Raw genomic sequence first — 23,715 nt, forward strand, 5'->3', positions numbered from 1 at the left:
GTTTGTGCGATTCATGATGGTATCGCAAGACGTTTGTGGCCCAACGAGTTCAGGAAGTTCATTGCCCTCGCCAAAGCTATTCCCATCATCACAGGGTTCATCCAAGCAAACATCCTCCAAGTCGTTCTCCCGGTGAATGCGGGAGAGTGAGGGTCCGAGACATAGAGGAGAAGGTGCTGTCGCGGAGAAGGTGGGATGAAGATCTGGAGGAGTTTGAGGAGGAGTGATGAGGATAGATGATGGTGTTATGGTACGAGAAGATGAGGTCGTGCTTGTGCGGTTGCTCATGAGATCGCATGCGAAACGAGAAGTTGGTGGGTAGACGGGTGAATCGGATGGTGTAAATGTTGTGGTGGCGAAGACGTCACCGAGGTCTAGTTCAGGTCCCAATTGATGCTTGATATCGTCACGGCTGAAAGCGGCAGGTTCACTGAAGATTTGGGCGGTACGACCTTTGTAATAATCAAGGCAGTTTCCAAGCGAGTTCGGTGTCGTCGACATGGCGATTTGTTCTAGGCGAAAGTAGGGCCTGTTTCGATATGCGTTACGGCTGGAAGGAAGATGTACTGATTCTAAGGTTTCCACACGAGTTATTTCGCTATCGTGACGATAGGAAGGAAGGGACTAACCACCAGACGTTGAAAGTGTGATGGTGGAAGAAGACAAGGAAGTCTGGAGCTGTGAAACAGTCTGGAAGGACTTTTAGGAGAAACGGTTAGAGGGCTGGGATTCATACTATTATTAACCGAAAGGAGAAAAATAAAGCTATTTTTAGCTGCATCTTGTTCTTTGTTCAAACTTGTGAATGTTTATCGCGCAAGTGGATTTAGGGCATCAACAAAAGCATCAGAGCATCATGGAGTTTTCTTGGTTTATCTATCCTCGGCTGGTGAGGCCAAAACAAACGAGATGGCCGGTCTGAACAGTCCAAAAATGACAGCGTGCGTAATAATAGGAAGACGCTACGACGCTGGTGTCAAACAGTCAAATATGAGAGTTCCCGGATATAGGCGCGCCAGAAGGAGAACTCAGGAGGGACTAATTTAGATAGTGGCTGTGCTGGAAAAAAAGGCGGCAAGGTGGAGGGGTGAGTGCACAGAGGTGCACAGTGAGCTGCGATGGAGATAGTGTGGCCAGCTTTGTAGGATTGGTTATTATCCTTCAAGAGCTGTGTAGAAGAAAGGAGGCGAGAGATGGGTGGTCACGTGGAAGGGGTGGGCAGGCCCAAGAGATGCGGCTGAGTGCCAGTCCTCCCCAGCCCAGCCTGTTCTCTTCTCGCTCCCACCAGTCGTCCGTCCCTGTCCTCCTCCCCGATTACCCCGCCTCCTCATCGCGCTGCTCGACCCCGACACTTGTTGTGTGGCCACGAGCACGTAACATCGACAGCTTTCGCACGGCCAATTAGTAGCTAGTTGCCTGCGCCTGCTATTGTGATTGTCGCCAGAGGAACGTGGATAGTCGATGTCGTCCCCCCAGAGTGCCGCCCTCAACCAGCGCTCTTTTCCGAATCACCCCCGCCGCCAATCAAAAATCACGGTAGAGTATCACCGACCGTCCAGGGAGTCCATCCAGGAATATTCGGCCCTTCTTGCTGACGCAAATTTACACGCCGCTGAGGCTGCCAAGTACTCTCCCTTCGCTCCCTCCCGTGCTGCACCGCCTCCTCCTCCCTCCGTCCGCTCCAGAACTCCCACCGCTGATCCTCCATCTTCACCTCCCACCACCTCCTCCAGGGTCCGCAACTCTCTCCAGAAACCAAATCCGCGCTCACTCAAGCACACCTCCGCCGCCACTCCCTCTCCCAGAATCCCGGAACACGATCCCTTTGCCAAACAGAACGAGGACCCTCTGTTGCATTCCTTCAACCTCAATCTCAAAGCCAACGGAATGGCTTCTTCCCTGACGCCCACCTCCCCCCCTCCCCGTCCTTCCCGAAACAACACCGCAAACCTAACTGACATTTTTCCAACTCAGTCCCAACTTGCCCAACGTCGCCTCTCTCAGCCCGCTCCGTCTCCTGCCATCAACGAGAACAGCAACTTTTACGCAGATCCCCATGAGGCCGTCCCCTCCATCCCATCCACTGACCTCAATGCAGGCTCAATCAGCGCCGCACCTATCGTTCACCCCACTGGCCCTCGGTCACGTAGTGGCACCACAACCACCAAAGCCAAGAAGAGCGTCTTTGGCTTTGTCTCCGACGTCTTCAAATCTTCACAACGGCCCGAGATTAGCACCCCATACGATCCCGTTCATCTCACTCATGTCGGTTTCAATTCCTCTACCGGTGAATTCACTGGCCTCCCCAAGGAATGGCAACAGCTCTTGCAAGAAAGCGGAATTTCCCGTTCTGAGCAGGAAAAGAACCCACAGGCAGTCATGGAAATCGTCAAATTCTACCAGGAAGGTCAAGGTCATGATTATTGGGATAAATTGGGCAACGTTGGAGGGCCGACCTCCGACGTCGGCAATAACAAGGTAGAAGATTTTTCAAACCCTGTATGTTCACCGATCGAACTCATCGGGTATCAATGACCACTAACTAACAACCGCCCCACTAGCGTTCGCCTCCGCCCCCACCCAAGCAGCAACCATCTACTATATCGGCGCATTCCACGCCTTATTCAAGTGCGTCAACCATCGTTGGTGCTAGTGGTTATAGACCAGCCCCTACTCCCCCTACTTCATCGACGTCTGCGCTTGATCGATCAACATCAACGCGTGCCCCGGCTAAACCGATTAAAGCAACTGATCTTGGACGCGCAAACACGACTCGTGATCGGAGGTCCCCCAAGCCAGGCCAGGGGCCGAACGGAACTTCTGGACCTGGATCATTGCAGAATAAGCTTACTACTAAGCCTTCTCCAGGTAATTCATCGACAGACTTACCACTCAAGTCGCATGGTTCGGGTTCATTAAACGGACGGGCGCCGAGTCAGCAGCAGGCTTCGACAAATCAGAATCTTGCCCAGGTCTCTGGTGTTGCTACTCCTAGGCGGAGGCAAAAGAAGGTTGATAAGGCGAAAGAAGAGGATATCATCAAACGGTTGCAACAGATCTGCACAGATGCGGATCCCACGAAGCTATACAGAAATCTTGTCAAAATTGGCCAGGGGTATGTGGTATTTCAATTCTTGTTTTTTTTTTCCTAACAATATTTTTCCAGTGCCTCTGGTGGTGTGTACACTGCCTACCAAGTTGGTACCAATCTGTGTGTGGCTATCAAGCAGATGGACCTGGAGAAGCAACCTAAGAAGGACCTTATCATCAATGAAATTCTCGTTATGCGGTCATCTCGCCACCCAAATATCGTCAACTACATCGACTCGTTCTTGCACAAGAACGATCTCTGGGTTGTTATGGAGTATATGGAGGGTGGATCATTAACGGACGTCGTCACCGCAAACCTCATGACCGAAGGACAGATCGCAGCGGTTTCGCGGGAGACTGCTCAAGGTTTGGAGCATCTCCATCGACATGGTGTCATTCATCGTGACATTAAGAGTGATAATGTGTTGTTAAGCATGGTTGGGGATATCAAACTAAGTCAGTTTAGTTTGTTTTTTTATTTCTTTCGTTTGTTGACTTCTTGGTAACAGCTGATTTCGGGTTCTGTGCCCAAATATCCGACCCCGCGCATGCGAAGCGCACGACTATGGTTGGAACTCCTTATTGGATGGCTCCCGAAGTCGTCACACGCAAAGAATACGGACCGAAAGTGGATATCTGGAGTTTGGGAATCATGGCTATCGGTATGTTTTCCTTTAGAACCAACTTGGCTCAGCTGGCTAAGAACAAAATTTAGAAATGATCGAAGGAGAACCTCCATATCTTAATCAGAATCCTTTGAAGGCTCTATACCTTATCGCCACCAATGGGACTCCGAAGATTGCTAATCCAGAAAACTTGTCCGCTTTGTTTACGGAGTATCTTTCAAAGACACTTGAAGTGGATGCGGAGAAGCGGCCTACGGCTACAGAGCTCTTACAGGTTCAATCTTTTCCAAAACTGAACAGATTGTTCTTTTTATTGACGTGTGCTTTTTTTTAGCATCCATTTTTCAAGCTTTCTGAGCCACTTCGAACTTTGGCACCGTTGATCAAGGCAGCAAAGGATATCGCAAAGAACAAGTGAAAAACTGTGTGCTCTCGAGGAAGTCGTATATCCCCCCTTTCTTTTTCTTTTCCCCCTCTCTCTTGAACCGAACGTTTCGTAGAATGTACAATTTAATCGTCAAGCCTCCATCTTCAGCTTCTTTTTCATAACCGGTCGAATTTCGGATTGGATTCCTCAGGACCCAGAACTGGCTTCGTTTCTTGCCCCCCCGTATTTTTTTTTTTTTTTTTTGCAATTTTGCAATTTTGCGTTTGCATGCCCATTCGGCTTTTTGAAATCCGCTGTTAGCTTGATTCATTTTTTTCTTTATCTATTTTGTTTCCTCTTTTACTAGTAATAAAGCCTTTTTTTTTCTTTTCTTTTTGTCCGTTACCGTTGGTTAAACGTTTCTTGCCTTGTGAATATTTTCTTTTGTTTTTGTTTGTTTTCTTTCTTTGTTTTTTTTGGAAAACCAACTTTTTTAAAAATCCCTTTTTCCTCCTCCTTTTTTTTCGACGATATACGATATGCCTTCTTCCCTTTCTTTCCCCGTGTGTGTGTGTGTGTCCCTCTATACATGATACACATCTGATTACCCCCATCTTTCTGTTCTTTTGCTTCTTTCCCCCCCCCTTTTATTAGCCCTTTTATAGACTTGTATGCAGCCTCAAAAACAAATATTCCGTTTCTCTCTTTTTCTCTTTGTTCATCCGTTTGATTTGATATCTGTCAATTGAGTTAATTTGTGTGGTTGGTTACACATCAACGGTCTCTCTCCGTGTTTGAGAAGGGGAACAGATCTGAATGAACTATAAAATTATTGGTATGAAACAACAACAAATGATGATGATGATGTTATCTTTTGAGCAAATGCAGATATAGTTATACATGAGGAGACAGGTAGAACTACAATGAAGCATGATGTCAAGGAGCAAATATAATACGGTACCAATTACAACATTGAAATGAACCAACATAACCCAAGAAGCGCTCGGAAACCGCGGAAACATTTTCATTTTTCTAAATTGAAAGTTCAGGAATGAGGCTGCCAACCTAAACGTGCAAGTAATTTCACAATGTAACATTTCACATCAGTTCACTATTTTTCTTCTTTTTCGATAATAAAAAGGAAAAGAACTCACCATGATAGATCGAAGCGAGGTTAAAGGGTTCAGTAGCCTCTGCGATAAGCTGGTTCACGGTATACTCCACACTCAATGATTTGTCGAGTTTACGCGCGACGGAGGATAAGGCCCGATCGGCTGCTTCTTCCACACCTCCACTAGTTATATCAATACCAATATCCATCCCAAGAGCGTGTCGTTGTAGATCACTGTTCGAAGTCGTGGCCACTGTTTGTTGTTGGTCATGCCGTTGAGCATTTTGGTACTTGGTATCACTCAAAGTCCTGTTTGTTATTTTCACAAGTATGAGTTTGTTGTTGAAAATTAGATTTTTAAGAACGAACCAGGAATGTAAAGGATCATGTTTGAACACTTCGAGAACAGTCATTATCACGTCCGATCCATCACGAAGAACCCGTAATGTCTCTTCTGCGCATCGTTGAAAGACCCCTGTCGTACCGGAACTCCCCATTCCATCAATCATGTTTGGGGTCATGCGAAACGGCACAGTTTCAGGTACACGTAGAAGTTTACCCTGTTACAATCACTTAATTAGCAACATCATCATCAAAACCGCCGGTGCAACTCCGAGGCTTACCTGGTCAAAGGCGATACCTAAATCAATATGCACAACCTCTCCGGTACTATTGTCCAGTAGAATATTGGATGTATGCCTATCGCCAAGGCCAAGGATATGACCAACGATCGAAGTCGTAGCGACGCTTCTGGTGTATTTCAATCTCATCGCGAACCATGTCACAGGCGACTTGCTCTTTTCTGTAAAGTAATGCCGCATGACGGGCTTAACTTTGCTGCGGGTCTCATAATACACTTTCAATAGCTTGTCTCGGTCCGCATCCCCCAGGTAAATGTTCCAAGCTTTATCGTGACGGTGCTTCACCTCGTCGGCGCCCATATCCGTTGGTCGGTAGCTGCCAAAATAAGTATATGGGGAAGCGTATTTTCATGAATTATACACACCGTTTGTGTCCTGCGTTCAGCCAGCCGCGCAACGGCGTGGTGTTGGTAACGAATTCCAGAAGACCGGTTTGACTGTCCAAGGGTATGACTTTGTATCCCCTGACGCCGAGCTCACGACGCTTGGTCTGCCTGTCACGTTGCAACACGCCATTGACGACGTCGAAAACTTGCTCCATAACTGCATCCTGCCGCAAGTCATCGTTGCCGCCCTTGAACTGCGAATTGTGAGTAAAAACCTGGTTGACAAAGCTGCATGGCGCACCAGTTGTTTGTAGGTTTTGCCATTGGACGCTTTACAGGAACAAAATTTCGGTAGATTTATACCACCTACTAGTTGGAACTGCTTTTCAAAACTGTCAATAGAAATACAGTTATCATAGCGCATGGTCGGATCCAAAGGGAGGGGGAAAGTGGGTACAGGTACTCGGAGAGCAGGTAGGCGACAAATCAGGAGCTCGGGGGGAATTTGGTATAGATAATTCAGGCGAGCGTATTTAGTACCCTTTCCCACAGGAAACTTTGCCCATTGCCAGCTGGCATTACAGAGTTTTTCAACTTCAGCAACCTTGTCCTGGACTGCAGTATCAGCGCGGAGCTTGTCGAAGACGACCTGAGCCGCAGATCCACGCTCCGTTTGAGTAGATGGCATCGTCTGCGCCACTAGGCGACCAGACTGTCGCCTCGAGAAGTCGGAAATATTTCGTTCCGGAAGCAAACAGTATACCTGATACAAGCTGTGAAACGGATGCTCTTTACACATGCGCAAGATCATTTTTTGTAGGCTTCGCTGGCATTGTGGTAGTTCTCCCGTCGGCCAGGAAAGTCTGGCGGTGAGTTGATGCTAAAGATGGCTCAGCCAAAGAGATTTACAAGAGTTGAAAAAAACTCACGGCAAGGAATACCATCTTATAGGATGGGATACGGGAAAGGGCGATATCAATCGTGTCCTGAAGGTCTCCTTCGCTCTCGAAATTAGCGAACCATAACGAGCAGAATCTGATCGAAGCATCATCGTCGTACGTGTCCGCGACCTCCAGAGATTTTGCATACATCTCCAACGCCTGTTTCAAGAACTGATCACGACTGGCCAAGTGTTTCCGGAACTGTTCGCTATCTTGTTTAAGAACCTTCTGAGCAGTAAGTTGCCGTCCCCGAAAATCTTCCCTTGATCGCTGATCCCCTGCTGCTGCTAGTTGTGTATTCCAATGTTGAACTTCTTGCGTTTTTCTTTCGACATAGACTTTCCATCGTATTCCGTCTGGCGATTTGAGAGTTAAATAGTATTGCCGTTCAGCAAACAGAGCACAGTCGTGGTAAACTGTCGCACGGCTCTTGGAAGATACAGCATCAATCACATTATTCGTCTCTAAATCATTGACCGCTTTTTGAAGGTACTTTTCCCATATGGCCGTGGGACTCTCCAAACATGCTGTCGCTATCCAAGATCCCTGTAAACAAAATCAGTCCAGTTCCGCCGAGATTTAAAGAAAAGCCCACCAGCCGAGCCTTGAGAAGGACGTGATATATAGCCTGTTGCGTATCGCACTCCTGCCTTTTGTTTAGAGGCCGAATGATATTTTGAAGGTACTGGATAGCCGCCCCTTGTTCTTTCAGTTCCCATAGTACGCTCGCATATTCTTCAGCAACGTCGATCGAAGAGTCGTTGCATAGCCGCTGAGCACGCATAATCGAGTTTAACGCAATCTGGACATGGTTCTCATCCCGAGCAGCCCGGGACAGGCGTAAAAGACATCTTTTTTCGATCTCTTTTAGCACAGAACAAAGAGGTGTAACCAAGGTGCCAATTTGCTGTCGCTCTTCTTTTTGCCGGGCAGAGTGTAGGAGGGATATGCGGGTTTCCATTAGTAATTCCAAATCGGAAAAGCTAAAATCGTTGAGCGGAGTGACATTACTTGAATGTTGGACTTACTCGAAGTGAGCATCGATATCGAAAAGGTTGGACCAATCGTCAGCCTTGATGTTGTCGTTGCGAAACTTAAGTTGGGAAATATCGTCCCTCCAATCCTTCACCTCCTTTAGACACATCAGCTCTTGGACAATTTCGCGAATTTCTGTCATGTTTTCTGATCCCAAACTTCTAAGTCGGTTCATTGTTCGCGAAATAGCTTGTTGAGTGATGGAGTCAATGATGTGAGGATTACGCTCGCGATATAATGCTCGAAGAGAAGAATAGAGAGATGAACCTGTGATAAACACCTTGCTTTCAGGTAAGTCCCATGTTTCAGTTCTCCAACCTCGTCGGTAATCCATGGCGGAGCTGCTTGACCCCGGTGTGCGAAGGGTATTCATAACAAGATGATTAAAGCCGAATGAACTGAACGCCTGTAAGAGGCCATCTGATCCAGCGAAGTGATTCGGATCTGCCTCGACAGTTGCTCCATGAAACTGTAAAGCTTTGTCCCATTGTTTCTCATGGTGGAATCTACGGATAAGAAACCGTTGTAAGTCACTCGGCTTGATTCCATAAAAACCATCTGGTTCGTCGATATGTGAATAAATCTCATAAAGTAGGTCTTCTTGCTTGTTTGCTCTCTGGGGTTTTGCCGACGAATGGTCCAAGCTTAGCTCTAGAAAAAGAAGTGCTGTAGTGTATGCCCCACAAGCGACTGCGTTCTTCGCGAGTAGCATGAAATCAACATCCAACCATTCATTGTATGACAGAGCAGCTTCCTTCTGGGGAAGAAATTCCCGGAGGTGAAGGACAATGTCGATTATAGATTGTCGGCATGCGGTGCTCGCTTGTTCGAAATTCAGGACGGACGTAAAGTAATCGGTGAGGATGCGGCGACGGTCCTTGGACACATATTTATCCTTTTGTATTTCTGTTCGCAGAATGGAATGAACCAGAATCGGTAGTAGATCAGCAGCAAACTCAGCGTTGGCGAGAAGAACGGAAGAGAGTTGAGCGTATGTCGGGCTGTAGCGAGCTAGATAGTCACTGAGTCTGCTGCTTAGGATGGATATCCAACGGTTGAAGTCAACAGTGAGTTCTAGAAGAGTGTCTGGTGCAACAACTTCATCTAGTTTGCAGGATGAGCGAGTCCGAGCGCGCCGAGGAAATGCACGCAGGTGCTCAAGTTCGCTATTATAGTCGCTTGGACCATTTGGAATGGCAAAGTTATCTAGAACTGCCATTATCCGCCGAAGAGTTTCATAGGCGGAAAAAACACTTTTCGCAGAATGGCTATCAAGAAGCTGTAACAAGGAATAGATGATGATTTCATTGTTTAAATTTGGATCATTGAAATCCACGTTGTGTTTTGAAGGACGACAACGAGTGAGGATTGACCTGTGAGATTGATAGTCACGCGTGATACCACTGACATCCCCATGGCCAAGAATCAGCAGGGAGGCGAAGGCATCTGCATCGTCCTGCTGTAGCTCTGTCTGAGCAGGAATGCAATCCTTCAAGCGCCAGAAATCGTGTTTACAAAATCGGGCCTTGAGCCTGCCTCCTTGTGATATATGATCATAAAGGCGTCGAACCAACCGGAATTTGTTATAGGTAATCCTCGAGTCGTCTAAAAGGGCCTCCAACCCTTCTGAGGATTGCTCTGCAGCAATTTGTGCCAATTCTGGGACGGGGACATATGGCCAAGTCGGTAAAGCACGGATGACCTGTATTTGGACAGCAGATTTGGACAGGACGATTGCTTGTCTATCCATCCAATCCATGAGAACGTTACCCAGTTTTTGGAAGTCAGGATACTGCGATCGAGCATAATCATAGGCGATGCTACAGACGCGGATGATGATATTGGAGAATGCTGAATCCTTTAATTTGAGCTTGCGGTAGGAACGGAATGCCCATTCGAGCATGGACTGAGCAGCATGTGCCAAGTCATACTCAGCCAAAAGAGCAGTGGAACCTTGGACAAGAGTGTGAAGTAATGTGGGGTCATCGAAATCTTCACAGCGGAGTGCAGTCCAAACAGAGAGTGCATTGACAAGGCGTATCTGCTCATTCACTACAGGAGAAGCATAAATGGCGGCGAAAAGTCCATGAAGGACGTGGTACGTCATGGATTTCTTTGACTCATCTTTGACTTTTCCGAGGAGCCAGGAGAGTGTAGGAAGCACGATAGAAATTTCGAACGCAGGGAGATTAGACTCATGTGATACGTGTGAATCCATTGGGCGATACTTGACTAATTCGGTGAAAGTTTGTGCAATCCTATTTGAGCGTGCCTGAAGCGCTTGCTGGATCGCTCCTGCAGGAGAGAGAACCTGGTCCGAAAGAGAACGAATAATGGCGAGGGCGACACCGTCAGCATTGTTTCGCAGATCTTGGTCGAAGTTACGGCTATAAGAGTTGCCTTGTAAAAGCTTCTCTAGCTGAACAATGTCCGGGCTCGGATGCATTTTGAACCAATCGGTTGCTACAGCACCGACAATATCGCCAAAGCCGTTGGCGTAAGTATCTTCAGGTGTCACACCGACTAGTTTGCAGTGGGTTTCAAAGGGGGACCCGTTCAAACTTGTGATATAGGTGGGAGCAAATGCAGACAAGGCAAACGCAGCGGATTGCCTTCGGTCTTCGAAGCCAATGAGGTGGGGAGGTATTCGCGATATATCACCCTCGGATTTTATCATTGAATATCCTATTTGTGAAGCATAAGCTTCAAAAAGGAGCGAGGGCGTCAGACCCAGGCAATGAGATACCGACATCAGAATGGCTTCTATGTGGGAAGAATACTGATCAGCAAACAAGCAAGTCTCGATCAAATGCCAGTAAGGACCACGGCGAACGCAGGAGCTGGCAACAATGATGTTTCCCAAAGCCAAAAACCGCGAAAGAACGCGCTCATGTCTACATACATGAATGAGTTTTCTTGATTCAGTCGAGTCTTGGGTCTGCTTACTGGTCAATCTCGATCCGGTTAAGGTATTCCTGTAGTCCTGAGTAGAAAAGAGAAGGAGAGATATCGAGGTGTTGGAGAGCGTTGAAAATGCGCGCATTTAGAGTCGCAGCGCGGAATCGCACTCTAACATCATTGTCCGTGTTCCAAAGCCCCAGAGGCAGCTTAGTTAATAGAACCTCTTTCGTCGGCTTTTCTGCGAGCACCCATTCCAATGAACGAGGTTGACAGATGATTACTTGCTCGACAAAGCGAATGAAAGCATCTCGTTCGGACCTATATCTTGCTTGTTTGCTCAAATGTCGGTTCAGTAAGAAATCTAATAGCTCGTCTACTTCCTTTCTGACGTCAGCGCTACTGAACCATGACTGCAGAATTGCACTAAGAAGTTGAAAAGTTATTTGCAGCAGCCGTTCACTTCTTCGGTACTTGTAGGAGGTGAGAATTTCTTCCAATACCTTCAGGCTGGGGTTCAGATTGCTACCAAGACTAAAGGTGCCACGCTGAACGTTGGATAGGAGGAGGGGGAAGCCAACAAGAAATCCCTTTGGATTGTCGACATCACAGGCCAGGACTGCATCAATGACCTCTGTGTCCTTGGTGGGCTCCCCAGATAGAGAGTGAAGAAGCGGACCGTTGACCACAAAACGCAGACAGATTTCCATGGTACGCAATATGAAGGGGTCTGCTTCCGGGATTCCAAATTGGGGAGGACCGGTCCGACCAGCAACGTCTCTGACCGGGCCAAAACCATCGCGTTCATCGGTCTCGGTACCCATGTTATCCATTGCAGCTGGGTCACTCGAGGCAATCATATCACAGAATAGCTGGCGCAACACTTTCACAACATTTTGGAGGCAGTTTTGGGCCTAGAAATAAAACATCTGAATCCGGTTGCAATAAAATTAAACGACAGGCTCACATCTGGCATCCGCCAAAGAATCCGCAGTAGGTTGGTCCTCGCAGCCTTGAGCTGCTTTGTTGGGTCTTCTGAAGTATCCATAATCTCGTTCAACATGCGCCTTTTGATTCCAGAACTCGTTCCTGGAGGCAGCACAACTTCCCACGGGGAATTATCCATATTCTCGAGCAGAATTAAAGGTTCTAGAGCACTCAGTACAGTGGCTTTTTCGACGTAATTCCATGTTGTACTATTCAAAAGTGGTAAAATGGTCGAGAGCATTTTTGCAGATGCTTGTATGAGATGTCGATTGGAAGCTACGCCGTTGTAAACGAGCAACGACTCGAAAACAAGAGAAGTGAGAGCGTGCTCTAGAGACTGCTGAGCGGCGTCGGCAGTCACGTTGGTATGATTCTCGACAATGCCTTCCCATTCAGTAGTCAATAGTTCAATGCTGCGAAGGAAGAACGCTGAAATTTTGCGTTCACGAGCTTGAGGAGGGGATAGGTCGTTTGCATTGGTCCCAACGTCAACCTCGGCGGTAGTGGGTGTCGTGGTGTCCTGTATCTTGAGATGGGATCGACTATGCGGCATGGGCAGCTGAGCGGATAGAAGGAAGTCTCTAACTCTTTCTTCAGATATCTCCCTCTGTAGCGCCGTCGCAACATCGCATGAAGGGAGCATTGCTCTTGAAATGAGGTGACTTTTCCGTGAAAATCCACAAATCGCCTCCAATAGGCTAACACCGTCCTGTAATGTTGGTGGCATACTTCTGATCTTAGCTGTCGCTGTTACCTTCCAGTGATCGATAATCCAACCAACGACTTTATCTTCCAGATGTATGCGGTACAGGCGAGCATCTTGACCTGCAAGATTGACACACTGAGCGAGAAAATTGCATACAGAATCATATGGATAAGCAGGGCCTTGAACCTCCAGATCTGAAGATAGAATCTCTATCTCGGAAAGAATACGTTGAGATGGGAGAGATATCGTGAGGCTTCCTACGGCTTGGTAAATAAGGGTGTATGCAGTGTGAGAAGCCGCACGACAAGTGGGAGGTGAGTTGATCCGTCGGATAGAATGAGTCCAGACCGAATCCCAAGTCCCCGTTTCAAATCCCGCCTGCGACTGTGATTCAAGCGACTGAGAGGGCAATGTCACATCTTTCACTTTGGCCAAGAATCTCTCCGCATATACAATTGCGGCCAAGCATAGAAGAGTCCAGGTTTGGATGGAAGTATCCTCTAATGCCACGAGCTGCAATAGCGAGTCGATGATATGATGCTTAAGTGTAAGGTGTATTGACAGCCAATTTCGATCAATAAGAAAAAGGAGAACTTGGAGGTTGAAGATTCGAGCGTGCTGAGACAATCCCGTTTGGATGCCAGATAGGATAGAGGATATGCCATTGTCTAATTTGCGCTTCTTTTCGCCTCTGAGAGGAACGGGAGTTGCGCCGCTATTCATGGACTCGGAGAGTTCGTATAACTTGAAAACAAAATTCATTGAGGCATTGCAGAGAGAAACACAGGGAACTAGCGTACTTTGGCAACACAATCTGCCTGTGTTTGCAATATTGCCCAGGAAATTGCTTGACGCGTATCGAAGTTAAATCCAGCACGGAAAGTATGGGCGGTAAAGGCCTCCATCATCCCTTCATGAGCTGCACCAGTGTATATCTCGAGACGCAATGAGTCTAATGCAAGAGTTTCAACACCCCGACGATTATCAGCCTCTCCTTCCAGTGTGTTATAGAGTTTCCACAGCGCTCCTGCTTGATCGTAAGGGTCGCGGAAAGATTTGAGGCCAAAATCCGCAGTCAAGTAGGGCATTATCGCGCGAATGACCACAATGAGATGCTCCCTTAAGCTCTTGTCTTTCGTGTTCCAAAGCCCAATAAGAGTGTCCCACGTATTACGAGCGAATCTTTGCGTATCCTTCACATGATTCAGTGCAAGATGATCAAGAACCGAAGAAAGTGTTGGAAGGTAATCATAGAGCAACGAGGAATCTGCCGGATAAAGCGTCAAGAAACGTTCCAAGCGGTTGAGTATGCTTCGCGGTAGGTAGGATCTGTCCGAGGCAAGTATCGGTGCGCCAGAATAGCCCAACAAGATGTAGAGAATTGACGCGAATTCTACTTGTTCAAGGGAAACAGATGCTGCTTTGGCTTCTCGGCGTCTCGGTTTGGATACGGAAGCGGACATTTGACTTAGCCCAGAACGAGACGTTTCCCGCTTTCTTTTCCCTTTCACAACAGGAAGCTCGTCTCCATCCTCCTCCTCTTCTAACTCCCCCTTGTCATTCGATGTTTCTTCACCAGATTCAACAGCCGAATCGATATCTTGATCCAATTGTCCCCTGGATGATTCTCCCAACACGACATTGAAACCTAGAGCCACAAGGTCTTCCCATGTATCATCTCTGAGATGCTCCAAATGCGGTCTGAAACTGAGTATACACTTTAATGCTTTGGCATAATCCAAAGCAATGGGTGTCATCAATCCGTTCCTGAGAAAAATCCCCCCATACAAATGCCCCACCAGAACTTGCATATCCGTCTTCCCGAAAAACGTTACAGCTTTTTCCACCAACATTCTTATCGTTCTTGCAGCATCCGTAAGGCGCTTCACAACAGTGGGTTTCGGTGGCTTCCCTTTATCCACAGTCCTCGAATATTCGATTTTCTCCAAATTAATCATCACTGCTAATGCATCGAACACGATCTTCCAACTACGCTTTTCAGTCTTGTCATTGGTTTCTGTGAGATGAAATGTGCGCAGGAACGAGGTTTTCGAAAAGGCAGTTTCAATCCCAGCCAGTCCTTCTTGACGTTCAGTGATCTTGGAGCTCTTTAGCTTGTAGAGTATCTCCTTCAGGTTCGACATGGTAACTCCGCCCTAGTCGATGTGAAAATCCTATGTGAAATAGACTCGCGGGACGGAAACCGGAAGATGGTGAAACAAGAGAACCTACCGAATTCGAGTCAGACTAGTTCAGCAAACAAGTCAAGAAAGCGATAGGTCTGAATTTTGTTGCGCCTCCCAGACGGCTCTGCACCATGAAGAGGTGACTCTATGAAATGTGGGTCGTCCCGAAAGAAATGCTGTTAATTTCTGATTAACCCCAAACGGGAATTTCGGTTCAGGCGCGTTATTTGTGTATGATTGGCAAGAGCTTCTGGCGGACGCATAAAGTACGGAGAGGAAAAAAAAAATACCCCACGTTCTTCTTGACTCTTGCGCTATGTTATCAAATCTAATGTTTTTTCTCTCATTCGTACATGCATGATCCTACTACTGCTCTATTCGATTTATTTACTGGCCTGTTTCTGCCCGAGCAGCGAAAATTCTAGATGCTGCAATCGGTTCTGGTGATGGCCAAGAAGGAAGGATTCGGTCTGTCTAATCAGCAGACCGATGGGCGGTCTGAGAAAGACAAGCTTTTCCCTTTAGAGGAGTTTGTTCTCTTTACGACTTATCCTACATTCACATGTACTTTCATTACTGGAGCCATAACAAAAGCGTGTATATGATTATGACGAGTGACTGAGGGGAAACAAAACGAGATAATTTATTCAGATCTAACAGAGCTTAAAGCTTCAAAGCCTAGCATTTGATGATTTGCCATTCTGCTCGGCGTGTTCCTGTGTTGGCTTTGAGCCAAGGACTTGGTCGATAGTGTGTTTCAATGAAGAAGCACTGTTCTCCAGAGCCATCTCGAGGAACCAGGGCTTGCTCATGTAATTTCGGACGCTGCAAATCCAGGACAATGAGATGAAAAATTTCTGGGATCTCATCGTAGTCAAACTCACCCGTCTGGTAAAAGCACTACAACGTTCTTGCCGGGCGTAGCAGCAATCCTAGCCCCTTCTTCTGACTTTAGCCAACGTAAAGCGCCGCTTAAGGCACTACCACTGCTTCCTCCAACCAACAACCCCTCCTTCCTCATCAATTCTTGCACCGCCACGAAAGATTCTTCGTCTCCTGATTTAAGCCAGGTAGTCACTTCCGTTTGCTTTAAAACGTCTGGAACGAAATCATATCCAATGCCTTCGACAACATATTGAGTTCCGGAACCATCAGCGTTGAGTGATTCAGGAATAGCAAGAATGCTTCCTTTCTACATAAGAAACGTCATTTGATATTCTCCACTGATAGAAAAAAAATTCAACTCACAGGATCAACACCTACTATCATGCAGTCTACATTGTGTTTTCTGACAGCTCTCGCAATTCCGGTAACAGTCCCACCCGTCCCCGCACCGGCAACGACGGCATCAACTTTGCCCGATGAAGGCTTTGAGGGGGTAGAAGGAGTAGAGACGACAGCTTCGATTATCTCAGGGCCTGTAGTCCACTCATGAGCCAACGGATTGTTCACCTATCAGAGCATATGGTGAGTCCAATAAATGGAGACAGCAGCCAACTAGACTCACATTTCGGTACTGGTCAAGTATAATACCATGAGGTATTTCTTTTTCCAATTTCTGTGCCACACCTGTATGCAATCGTTAAGGAATTCAGCCACGAGACTACCAACGAGGAATTATAGATGCGCCACCTATATGGCTTTCAGGTGAATCCCAAGCTGCTTCCGTGGGTGTTCGGATGACTTCAGCACCGAGGACACGTAGCAAAGCTTCTTTCTCAAGTGACATTTTGTTAGGCATGGTAATGATCACCGAATACCCCTTATCTGTAGTATTCAGCAACTATTCAGGATGTAGCAGGTAATACGCATTACCTTGATAGCACATGCAAGAGCGAGGCCAATACCTACATTGGATTGATTAGTTTACTTTATTGGCAAGAGAAAAAAAAATCCCCAAACCTGTGTTGCCTGATGTAGGTTCAATGATGACACTCTTCCCGGGAACGAGTTTGCCCTCCTTCTCAGCAGCCTCTACCATTGCCTTTGCAATTCTATCCTTCACCGAACCACCAGCAGAAAAATATTCTACCTTGCCCACTAACACATATAAGTTTTCGGTGAGCGAAGCATGACATCAGCAAAGAAACGGAGTCTCACATAAATTACACTTCAATCCATGATCTCTAGCAATTTTATCTAACCTGATAAGAGGAGTGTTACCGACAGCGTCTAGTGCAGTGTCCAGAATTCGTGTAGGATGGGTCATGATGGGAAGTGCGGTGAGAGTTCAGAAAATGATGAAACCTTGAGTACGGCGACCCGGATCTAAAGCTTAGCTTAGCCCCGCCAAAATTTGTTCCCACGATTTACAAAACCTCATTTGCCTGCTTAATCCGGCATTGCGAGAGACCGGTGCGCATTCTCGTCGCTGGAAATAAATGATCCCGGAGTCGCCGCGCGGCGCACAAAGCCTCAGAAGGCGCACTCGAATGGTCCGGATAGCCCGACGGACGGATCTTCTAAGAAGCCACAGAAACTCTTTTCCCGTCCCGGTGGCTTAGTAATAAGGGGTGAACTATTTTTAACCTATCCTACAATCGCTGAGCCAAAAGATAAGCGCTAGCGCTCATCTGTTGCATGACTACATCCAACGCAAAGCTAAAGTACATCATATCTGGAGCATCCAATATTCTACCATTTCATAAAGTTTGACGTCTTTCACAAGTAAATTTACCTAGAGAGCGACTCCAAACAAGGTGAGTTGGGGGGGGCTCAGAAAAAATTTCATTATCCGTTATCTCATGAGGGTCATCCGTTGGAAATCTATCATCCCACCGCCCAACTTGGAGGCTGAGAAAAAAAATCTCATATATATACAGTCAAAAAAAGAGTTATAAGATGGGTCCATAGTTTGAACCCAGAGTCTGCTCGCGTCTGCTCGACATCTGATCAACGTTACCTTACTCATTGGCTTCCTTTTATGAGAAGAACGTCCAACAGAGTGGGAAACTTACCATCATGTAAGTAAACCGTTTCACATTTTTAAACTCTACCGGTGGTAGTCAAAGCTGTCTGATGGATGGCATACTGACACTGATAGTATGATATGATTGTGATTTGTATGGTACTTATATGGGGTTTGGAGTATTCCAGCCTGCTTAGCCGGCGGTGGAGGCGGCGATAACAGTTTAAAATGAACTTCTACAGTTAGATTCGACAACGTTTTATCGCATCCTCAGAAAAAAAAAATTATAGCGGTTGATTTCAATTCAATTATTGCCATTTCTCGGGTCCACGAAGGTGCTAGGCCTTAAGTTAAGCTTTTGCATCACCACGAGGCAAGTTAGTTGCTTACAGTGTGCGGTGATAAGTAAGTAATTAGACGAGCCGAGGAACGTCATGGCAATACATCTCAGTAATTAAAAGAAAATTGAAAAGTACGCTGCAATGTGTTGGGAATTGTGGAGCTGAGATGGACGAATTGCAATTAGGCAGTATGTACTGCAACAGACAATTTCACGAGTATGTATCCATAGCTACTGTACAGAGTAACATTACACTGCTGCCTCTCATCGAATGACGGGCTGATGAAATGTCAGAGTTCTTCCTAGTGGGATCTCAGGAATTCGACGTCAAGCGGCAAAGGAGTTCCGATCCAGGCTGCTAGTTCGGTGTGATCTTTAAAAGCATTACCCGTGTTTGGGTGAACGAGGACACTGAGAAAAAGGATCAATGTCAGATGTGTCGGGATGAATGATAAGAATTGTTCGTGGCATGATTTGATTAATGATGAACGAACGCGGGGATTGATTTAAACGAAATCAATGGAATACACCATCATCAAATGAATCAAAGAGCTTTCAACGTCATAAGGTTTTGCGTCAAGGGAGAGCGCAACAAATATGAAGTTGCCATCCGCCCGTCAGATCTGCCAGTCGAAACCGGGTGTGAGGGCGTGCCGGCGTGTTACACGACCATTAAAGCACATGCACCGAGTAAATCCTCGATTAAATAGAGTTTTGAGGTGTCTCAGAGATCGAGATCGGGGCACACGAAACTTGCAAAAATGGAATAATGACTTACGAGCAGGGACCACGATTGACGACGAGCCAGGAGAAAAGGGTACCGGTTTGATGTGGGTTAAAGGTGTTCACCTCGAACATAGCTAGGGTATGTGGACCTGTGATAGAGAATGAGTACACAAAAGTGACGGAGGGCGTTGGTGATGCCGACCGACGGGTTTGTCCCAGACTTTGTAGATTCGGAGCTGCGGAATGAATTAGCGATCAGAGATGTAATTGAATATTTCGACATACCTCGGGAAATTCGCGCCTGATCTTCTCGTGGAGGTTCTTTGCATATTGGAACTCGGGCGGGTCGTCTGCGCGGTAGTAGACTGTATAGAACGTGAGCGGGCGAGCAGATGGCAGCGGAAGCGAGACTGGCCGTGGAAGTCGAAGCCATTGTTGGATTCGTCGATGGGTTTGGGAAAGTGGTGGTAGAAAGGGGACTGAGGACCGGGAGGGTTGTAGAGGGATTTGCCGTCCGGGTTTGTGTGGGTGGGTAGGGGAAGCATGGTGACAGGGGCTGGACTGCAGCGATGGAGTGAGACTGATTGATTGGCAGAGCGCGCTTCTCTCCAGCCATGAAATCATCAACAATCCTGCATCACCTCCCAGCAGATTCCTCCCTTCACCCTCCGCTCACCCCCACCTTCACTTCTCCCCGCTCCGCACCCAGACCGCCCCTCTCCCAGTCGTCTTTCAAGTCCCTCCACTCCGTCTTTCGCAAACGCGCAAACAGCAAACCCTCCTCTATCCGCTCCGCCGCCTCCGCCACCACCACTTCCAGCGCTCCCAGCCATTCTGCCCATTCCTTTGCTTCCATGCCCGTTCCTCCTGTCCCCGTCATCTCCAACAACCATCTGAAAGACATCGAGGACGAGTGCCCCGTCTGCCTCGAACCCCTCAGTTTTAGCTTCCGTCTCCCCGGCGAAAAACCCCACATCGTTCCCGAATGCGGTCATGCTCTTCATGAGGTCAGTCTTTTACCCAACTTTTCGTTCGCGTTGATCATCTCCATCATTCTTCCATATACAGGCTTGTTTCAGTGCCGTCTATGGCCCGCCTCCTGGTGCAGACCGCACTCTTCCCAAAAAGTCAAACCTCGGAGTCTGTGGTGTCTGCAGAAGGCCCATGAAGGTCGGCGATGGTGATGGCGGCAAATCCAACAGTCTGTGCAACTCCTTTTCAAATTTCACCCATCTGACAGCATTTCCTCAGAACTCGCCGCCCTCACTGGAATGGGCGATAGCAAGGCTCAGAACGTCTTCCCGGGTCGCGATACTCCCACAATGCGACGAGAACCCTATGACCCGAACGCTGACGATCCTGTTGAGCCTGTCGCTAGGTCAACCGCCCACTCTGATTCCTCTAGTCCATACGTCGTCGCCCCTTCCATTCAAGTCCGCCCCGAATTTTCCACCCTCACGCGATCCACTGATGCCACCCAACCTCTCACATGCATTATCGTAATAGAGCTTCCAGGAAAGCGCAGTGTAGACGGCGTCATTCCGGACGACTATAGCTCCCATAGTTCTCGACATAACGGATTCAACAGCGCCCCTAGTCATCGTTCCGACAATGCTCGTCAACACCGAAATGCCTATCGTAGCCCAGGAGAACAGGACATGACTTCGAGACAGGTGTCAAACCGTGGGGCGTCGTCTCAACAGGATACCTTTTATAGCCCTCCATCCACCAGCACTCACGATGGCTATATACCCAACAATACCCTTATTCATAGCGAAGAGGATTCACCGTTCAGTGCCATCACTGAGGATCTCAGAAACCGGATCATTGATTGGAAAGGTCATCCTTTGTCGGATCTCGGTCCACTTCAGATGTACGACCTCTTGTCCGTACGACGGGATGCCGCCATTCGCGAATTCTACGTGTACCTTTTCAAAGAAGCCATCATTTGCGTCGTCGAGGAGAAGAAGCGCGGTTTGGGCCGCCTTCTTTCTTCTGCCTCCTTAGATAGCAGTTCCGCTCCTTCGGGCACACCGTCTAAGGGGGTACTGCGGCTCAAAGGAAGGATCTACGTCAGGCACATAAAAAACGTAACGGCCTCTTCAGCGGCGGGCGAAATGAGCTTGACTATCGATATGGAAGATGAGCTTGCCTCTTTCATCCTTATCTTCCGCGACAGGTCGTCCCTTGACGCTTGGAAAAATAACATTCAGGCGCTCGTGCACATGTTCCAATGCCAGAATCGGCCACACAGAGACTTGGATCGCCCCGACGTCGAAGAATTCGGGGGTAGCCAAAAAGCTATGCGGATGCTTAGTGGTGGAAGCACGCAGACGACCGTTAGCACGGTGGATAGTCTTCTCAACGGCTCTTCGAGATCAACCATGTCGTCCTCGACTTCCCACGGTTCGGCGAATCCTTCCAGACAAATGCATGCTAAGCTCTCAACTCTTGGAGAAGATGACGAAATGAGCACATACGATTCGCCACCGCCGTTGGTGACGCCTCATACATCATCTGGGCCTTCTAATTCGTTGCCTCCGATTACCCATCCTGCTATGGACTTGATTCTTGTCATTGCCGTGCCACCACAAAATTCACAGCCTAGCACGGCGCAACTCAAAATCAGGGTGATCAAAAATACATTGGACTTTATCGTGGGATCGTTGCAACTAAAGGACCGACTGAGCGTGGTAACATTCGAAGTAGGGGTTTCTGGGAGGGTGAGGAAAACACCATATATGATGATCGGACGGCAGCAGAGCAAGCAGAGGCTCGCAAAATTCATTGACGAAATTGGTTCACGGATTGACGACGCACACGATGAATTCTTGGTTAGAGGATCCAAGGAAGAGAAGACGGATGTGGTTACTGCCGTCAACCATGGTAAATGTCTTCCGAACCTTTAACAAACTCAAGTCTCAATATACTCATTATCTGCATAGGTCTTGACGTGGTTTTGCAGCGAAAATGTCGAAACCCAATCTCGGGCATGGTTTTAGTCAGTGACGCGTCGGATAGCACGCGCAGAGCACAAATGGATCTTGTCCTGGCACGAGCGGAGGCTGCAAATGTGCCTATCCATTCGTTCGGCTATGGTCGCTCACACGACCCTGCCTCTCTATGGCTCATGTCCAACCACACCAGCGGCACATATACTTTCGTGAAAGATTGGTACGATCTCCAGGACTGCGTCGCAGGATGCGTGGGTGGAATGATGTCCATTGGTCTGCTTAACATGAAGTTGCATATGAAAATCGTGGACAGTCAGCGTTTCAGGATTCGTAAAGTTTCGGGGGGACCAACGTCTATCTTGGCTTCGGATGGTCAAAATGTGGATGTAGACGTGGGAGAGCTGAGGTACGGCGAAAAGAAGGAGATGTTGATCGAGCTCGAGTTGGACAATTCAGATGTACTACGAGCAGCTCAGATGCAATCTCATGGGCATGGGAATTTCAGTTCCAATAGGGCGCTCAATGCTACCGATCAATTTGTGCAGAGTATGGGGCTGGACACACTCTCCATTGATGATCCTGCGGATCTGGCATATGGCATGATGGAGAAGATGATTGATGAGGTGCCCGTGTTGGAGGTCGATGGTTCATTCTTCGATCCCTCCGCAACGAAACACGTAACCCGACTGGCTCATCCTGTCTTGTTGACCATTACGCTACTTCCTGCATCTCAAAGTCCCTCTAGATCACCTTCGACAGTCTCAGACCCAGTTATCGTGCGGAGACGTATGGAGTTGTTGGCTTCGGATATGATTACAAGAGCATTGGTGTTGGTTTCGAGGAGGAATTTTCAACAAGCACAAAAAATCATGGCGGAAACGAAGAGAATTTTGCATACTGTGTTAACAACGGTGTCTAAATCCCTTGGAGTGGCTGCTAGAAACAGGAGAGAAATCCAGACAATGTCGGCGGTTAGAGCTATGCAGGGAGTATTGCAGGATTTACAGATTTTATCTGAGGCTTTGGAGGAAAATGTGGAGTTGTTTGCGCATGACCAGAGGAATTTTGGTGCACAACAGGTGCGTTGAATTCTATCTTTGTTTTTTTCAAGTATGAGTGCTGATAATATGTATCACAATGCAGGCTATGATTCTCCGAGACCAAAAGAGTTGGAGTGGTCGAAGTGCAACTGAAAGATTGTTTTGGACTACTGATAATTCTGTTGAGCTGGTCTCTCGGAGTACGGATTGGGTTGCGCGAGACCATTGAGGGACATATTCGTAGACAGTTCCAACTTTGGTGTTTGCTTCCCCTTCGTGAGTCATTGTTATCGCTTTCTTGCTTTCTTGTCGTTTTGTGAGTGTCATGTATAATCGCTCCCTTATTTTTTCCTTTCATAATCTTGACCTCATTTAACTCAAAATCACATTCCTTTCGCATCTTTTTTTCCCTCCCTCTTTGGTTGTTCTGTGTTTCCTTGGAGTTGTCTTGCGCGATATCTTTTATGGCATTCGTTTACATTACTGTAGTAATTATTACTATCTCCGAGTCGCGCGAGTCACCCCCCTTTTCCTTCTTTTCCATTTTTCTTCTTTTCTTTTCTTTTTTACTCTTGAGCTACAGCTCTTGTTTTAACGAAACCTCTCCTTAACGTTTGTTGAGCGCACCACTCCTTGTTTTTCGTTTGTGATTGCCGTGTAAACCCTTTTTCATCTTATGGGTACCTTTTTTTTCTCGAGTATATATATATATGTTGTTTGGTGTCTCTCGTTGGGCGAAAGGTTTATATATGGTTTTTATTTCTCGTGCTGAGTGGTCTCGTTTGGTGACGTTCTTCTGCCACGTTGACTATGGAGAAATACCGGCTGATAAG

The 23,715-nt window shown here is 47.3% G+C and overlaps 5 protein-coding genes across 5 annotated transcripts; 2 read left to right on the forward strand and 3 right to left on the reverse strand.

Annotated features, from left to right (window-relative positions):
- Positions 1-1,887: 1,887 nt before the first annotated feature.
- AGABI2DRAFT_205902 (hypothetical protein) lies at positions 1,888-4,231 on the forward strand (the record flags this gene model as incomplete). The annotated part of the gene is made up of 6 exons (XM_006461835.1): positions 1,888-2,499; positions 2,562-3,115; positions 3,167-3,546; positions 3,600-3,752; positions 3,806-3,990; positions 4,051-4,231. 6 exons carry the CDS (start codon positions 1,888-1,890, stop codon positions 4,132-4,134), a joined length of 1,968 nt encoding a protein of 655 aa, XP_006461898.1. The 3' UTR covers positions 4,135-4,231.
- A 950-nt stretch (positions 4,232-5,181) lies between these two features.
- Positions 5,182-14,872, reverse strand: AGABI2DRAFT_205907 (hypothetical protein; the record flags this gene model as incomplete). Its single annotated transcript, XM_006461836.1, has 11 exons — positions 5,182-5,503; positions 5,564-5,754; positions 5,818-6,151; positions 6,201-6,415; positions 6,463-7,041; positions 7,091-7,648; positions 7,698-8,085; positions 8,131-11,024; positions 11,320-11,949; positions 12,003-13,472; positions 13,529-14,872. The coding sequence occupies 11 exons, from the start codon at positions 14,870-14,872 to the stop codon at positions 5,182-5,184; spliced, it is 8,925 nt and encodes a 2,974-aa protein (XP_006461899.1).
- A 619-nt stretch (positions 14,873-15,491) lies between these two features.
- Positions 15,492-17,137, reverse strand: AGABI2DRAFT_205908 (hypothetical protein). The gene is made up of 8 exons (XM_006461837.1): positions 17,015-17,137; positions 16,817-16,954; positions 16,730-16,761; positions 16,547-16,676; positions 16,422-16,483; positions 16,163-16,366; positions 15,799-16,106; positions 15,492-15,739 (listed from the first exon to the last, which is right to left on the reverse strand). Exons 1-8 carry the CDS (start codon positions 17,121-17,123, stop codon positions 15,586-15,588), a joined length of 1,137 nt encoding a protein of 378 aa, XP_006461900.1. The 5' UTR covers positions 17,124-17,137; the 3' UTR covers positions 15,492-15,585.
- Positions 17,138-18,326: 1,189 nt separating this feature from the next.
- Positions 18,327-19,467, reverse strand: AGABI2DRAFT_185985 (hypothetical protein). The gene is made up of 5 exons (XM_006461838.1): positions 19,304-19,467; positions 19,174-19,253; positions 19,091-19,124; positions 18,941-19,037; positions 18,327-18,573 (listed from the first exon to the last, which is right to left on the reverse strand). Exons 1-5 carry the CDS (start codon positions 19,431-19,433, stop codon positions 18,465-18,467), a joined length of 450 nt encoding a protein of 149 aa, XP_006461901.1. The 5' UTR covers positions 19,434-19,467; the 3' UTR covers positions 18,327-18,464.
- A 98-nt stretch (positions 19,468-19,565) lies between these two features.
- Positions 19,566-23,275, forward strand: AGABI2DRAFT_205914 (hypothetical protein). Its single transcript, XM_006461839.1, has 5 exons — positions 19,566-19,895; positions 19,957-20,089; positions 20,140-21,774; positions 21,834-22,921; positions 22,986-23,275. The coding sequence occupies exons 1-5, from the start codon at positions 19,743-19,745 to the stop codon at positions 23,109-23,111; spliced, it is 3,135 nt and encodes a 1,044-aa protein (XP_006461902.1). The 5' UTR covers positions 19,566-19,742; the 3' UTR covers positions 23,112-23,275.
- Positions 23,276-23,715: the final 440 nt, after the last annotated feature.

The sequence above is a fragment of the Agaricus bisporus genome (assembly GCF_000300575.1).
Source record: "Agaricus bisporus var. bisporus H97 unplaced genomic scaffold AGABI2scaffold_6, whole genome shotgun sequence".
NCBI lineage: Eukaryota > Fungi > Basidiomycota > Agaricomycetes > Agaricales > Agaricaceae > Agaricus > Agaricus bisporus.

Bases quoted from the DNA above. Each gene is read 5' to 3' on its own strand.
- AGABI2DRAFT_185985 (XM_006461838.1), bottom strand. From the start codon at position 19,433: ATGCTTCCCCTACCCACCCACACAAACCCGGACGGCAAATCCCTCTAC. The intron at 19,125-19,173 runs GTATGTCGAAAT...TTCATTCCGCAG, and splicing joins TCAGGCGCGAATTTCCCGAG to CTCCGAATCTACAAAGTCTG. The intron at 18,574-18,940 runs GTAAGTCATTAT...CCTTTTTCTCAG, and splicing joins GTCAATCGTGGTCCCTGCTC to TGTCCTCGTTCACCCAAACA.
- AGABI2DRAFT_205914 (XM_006461839.1), top strand. From the start codon at position 19,743: ATGCCCGTTCCTCCTGTCCCCGTCATCTCCAACAACCATCTGAAAGAC. The intron at 21,775-21,833 runs GTAAATGTCTTC...TTATCTGCATAG, and splicing joins GGTTACTGCCGTCAACCATG to GTCTTGACGTGGTTTTGCAG. The intron at 22,922-22,985 runs GTGCGTTGAATT...ATCACAATGCAG, and splicing joins GGAATTTTGGTGCACAACAG to GCTATGATTCTCCGAGACCA.
- AGABI2DRAFT_205908 (XM_006461837.1), bottom strand. From the start codon at position 17,123: ATGACCCATCCTACACGAATTCTGGACACTGCACTAGACGCTGTCGGT. The intron at 16,955-17,014 runs GTGAGACTCCGT...TATATGTGTTAG, and splicing joins TGGATTGAAGTGTAATTTAT to TGGGCAAGGTAGAATATTTT. The intron at 16,677-16,729 runs GTAATGCGTATT...ACTACAGATAAG, and splicing joins CTCTTGCATGTGCTATCAAG to GGGTATTCGGTGATCATTAC.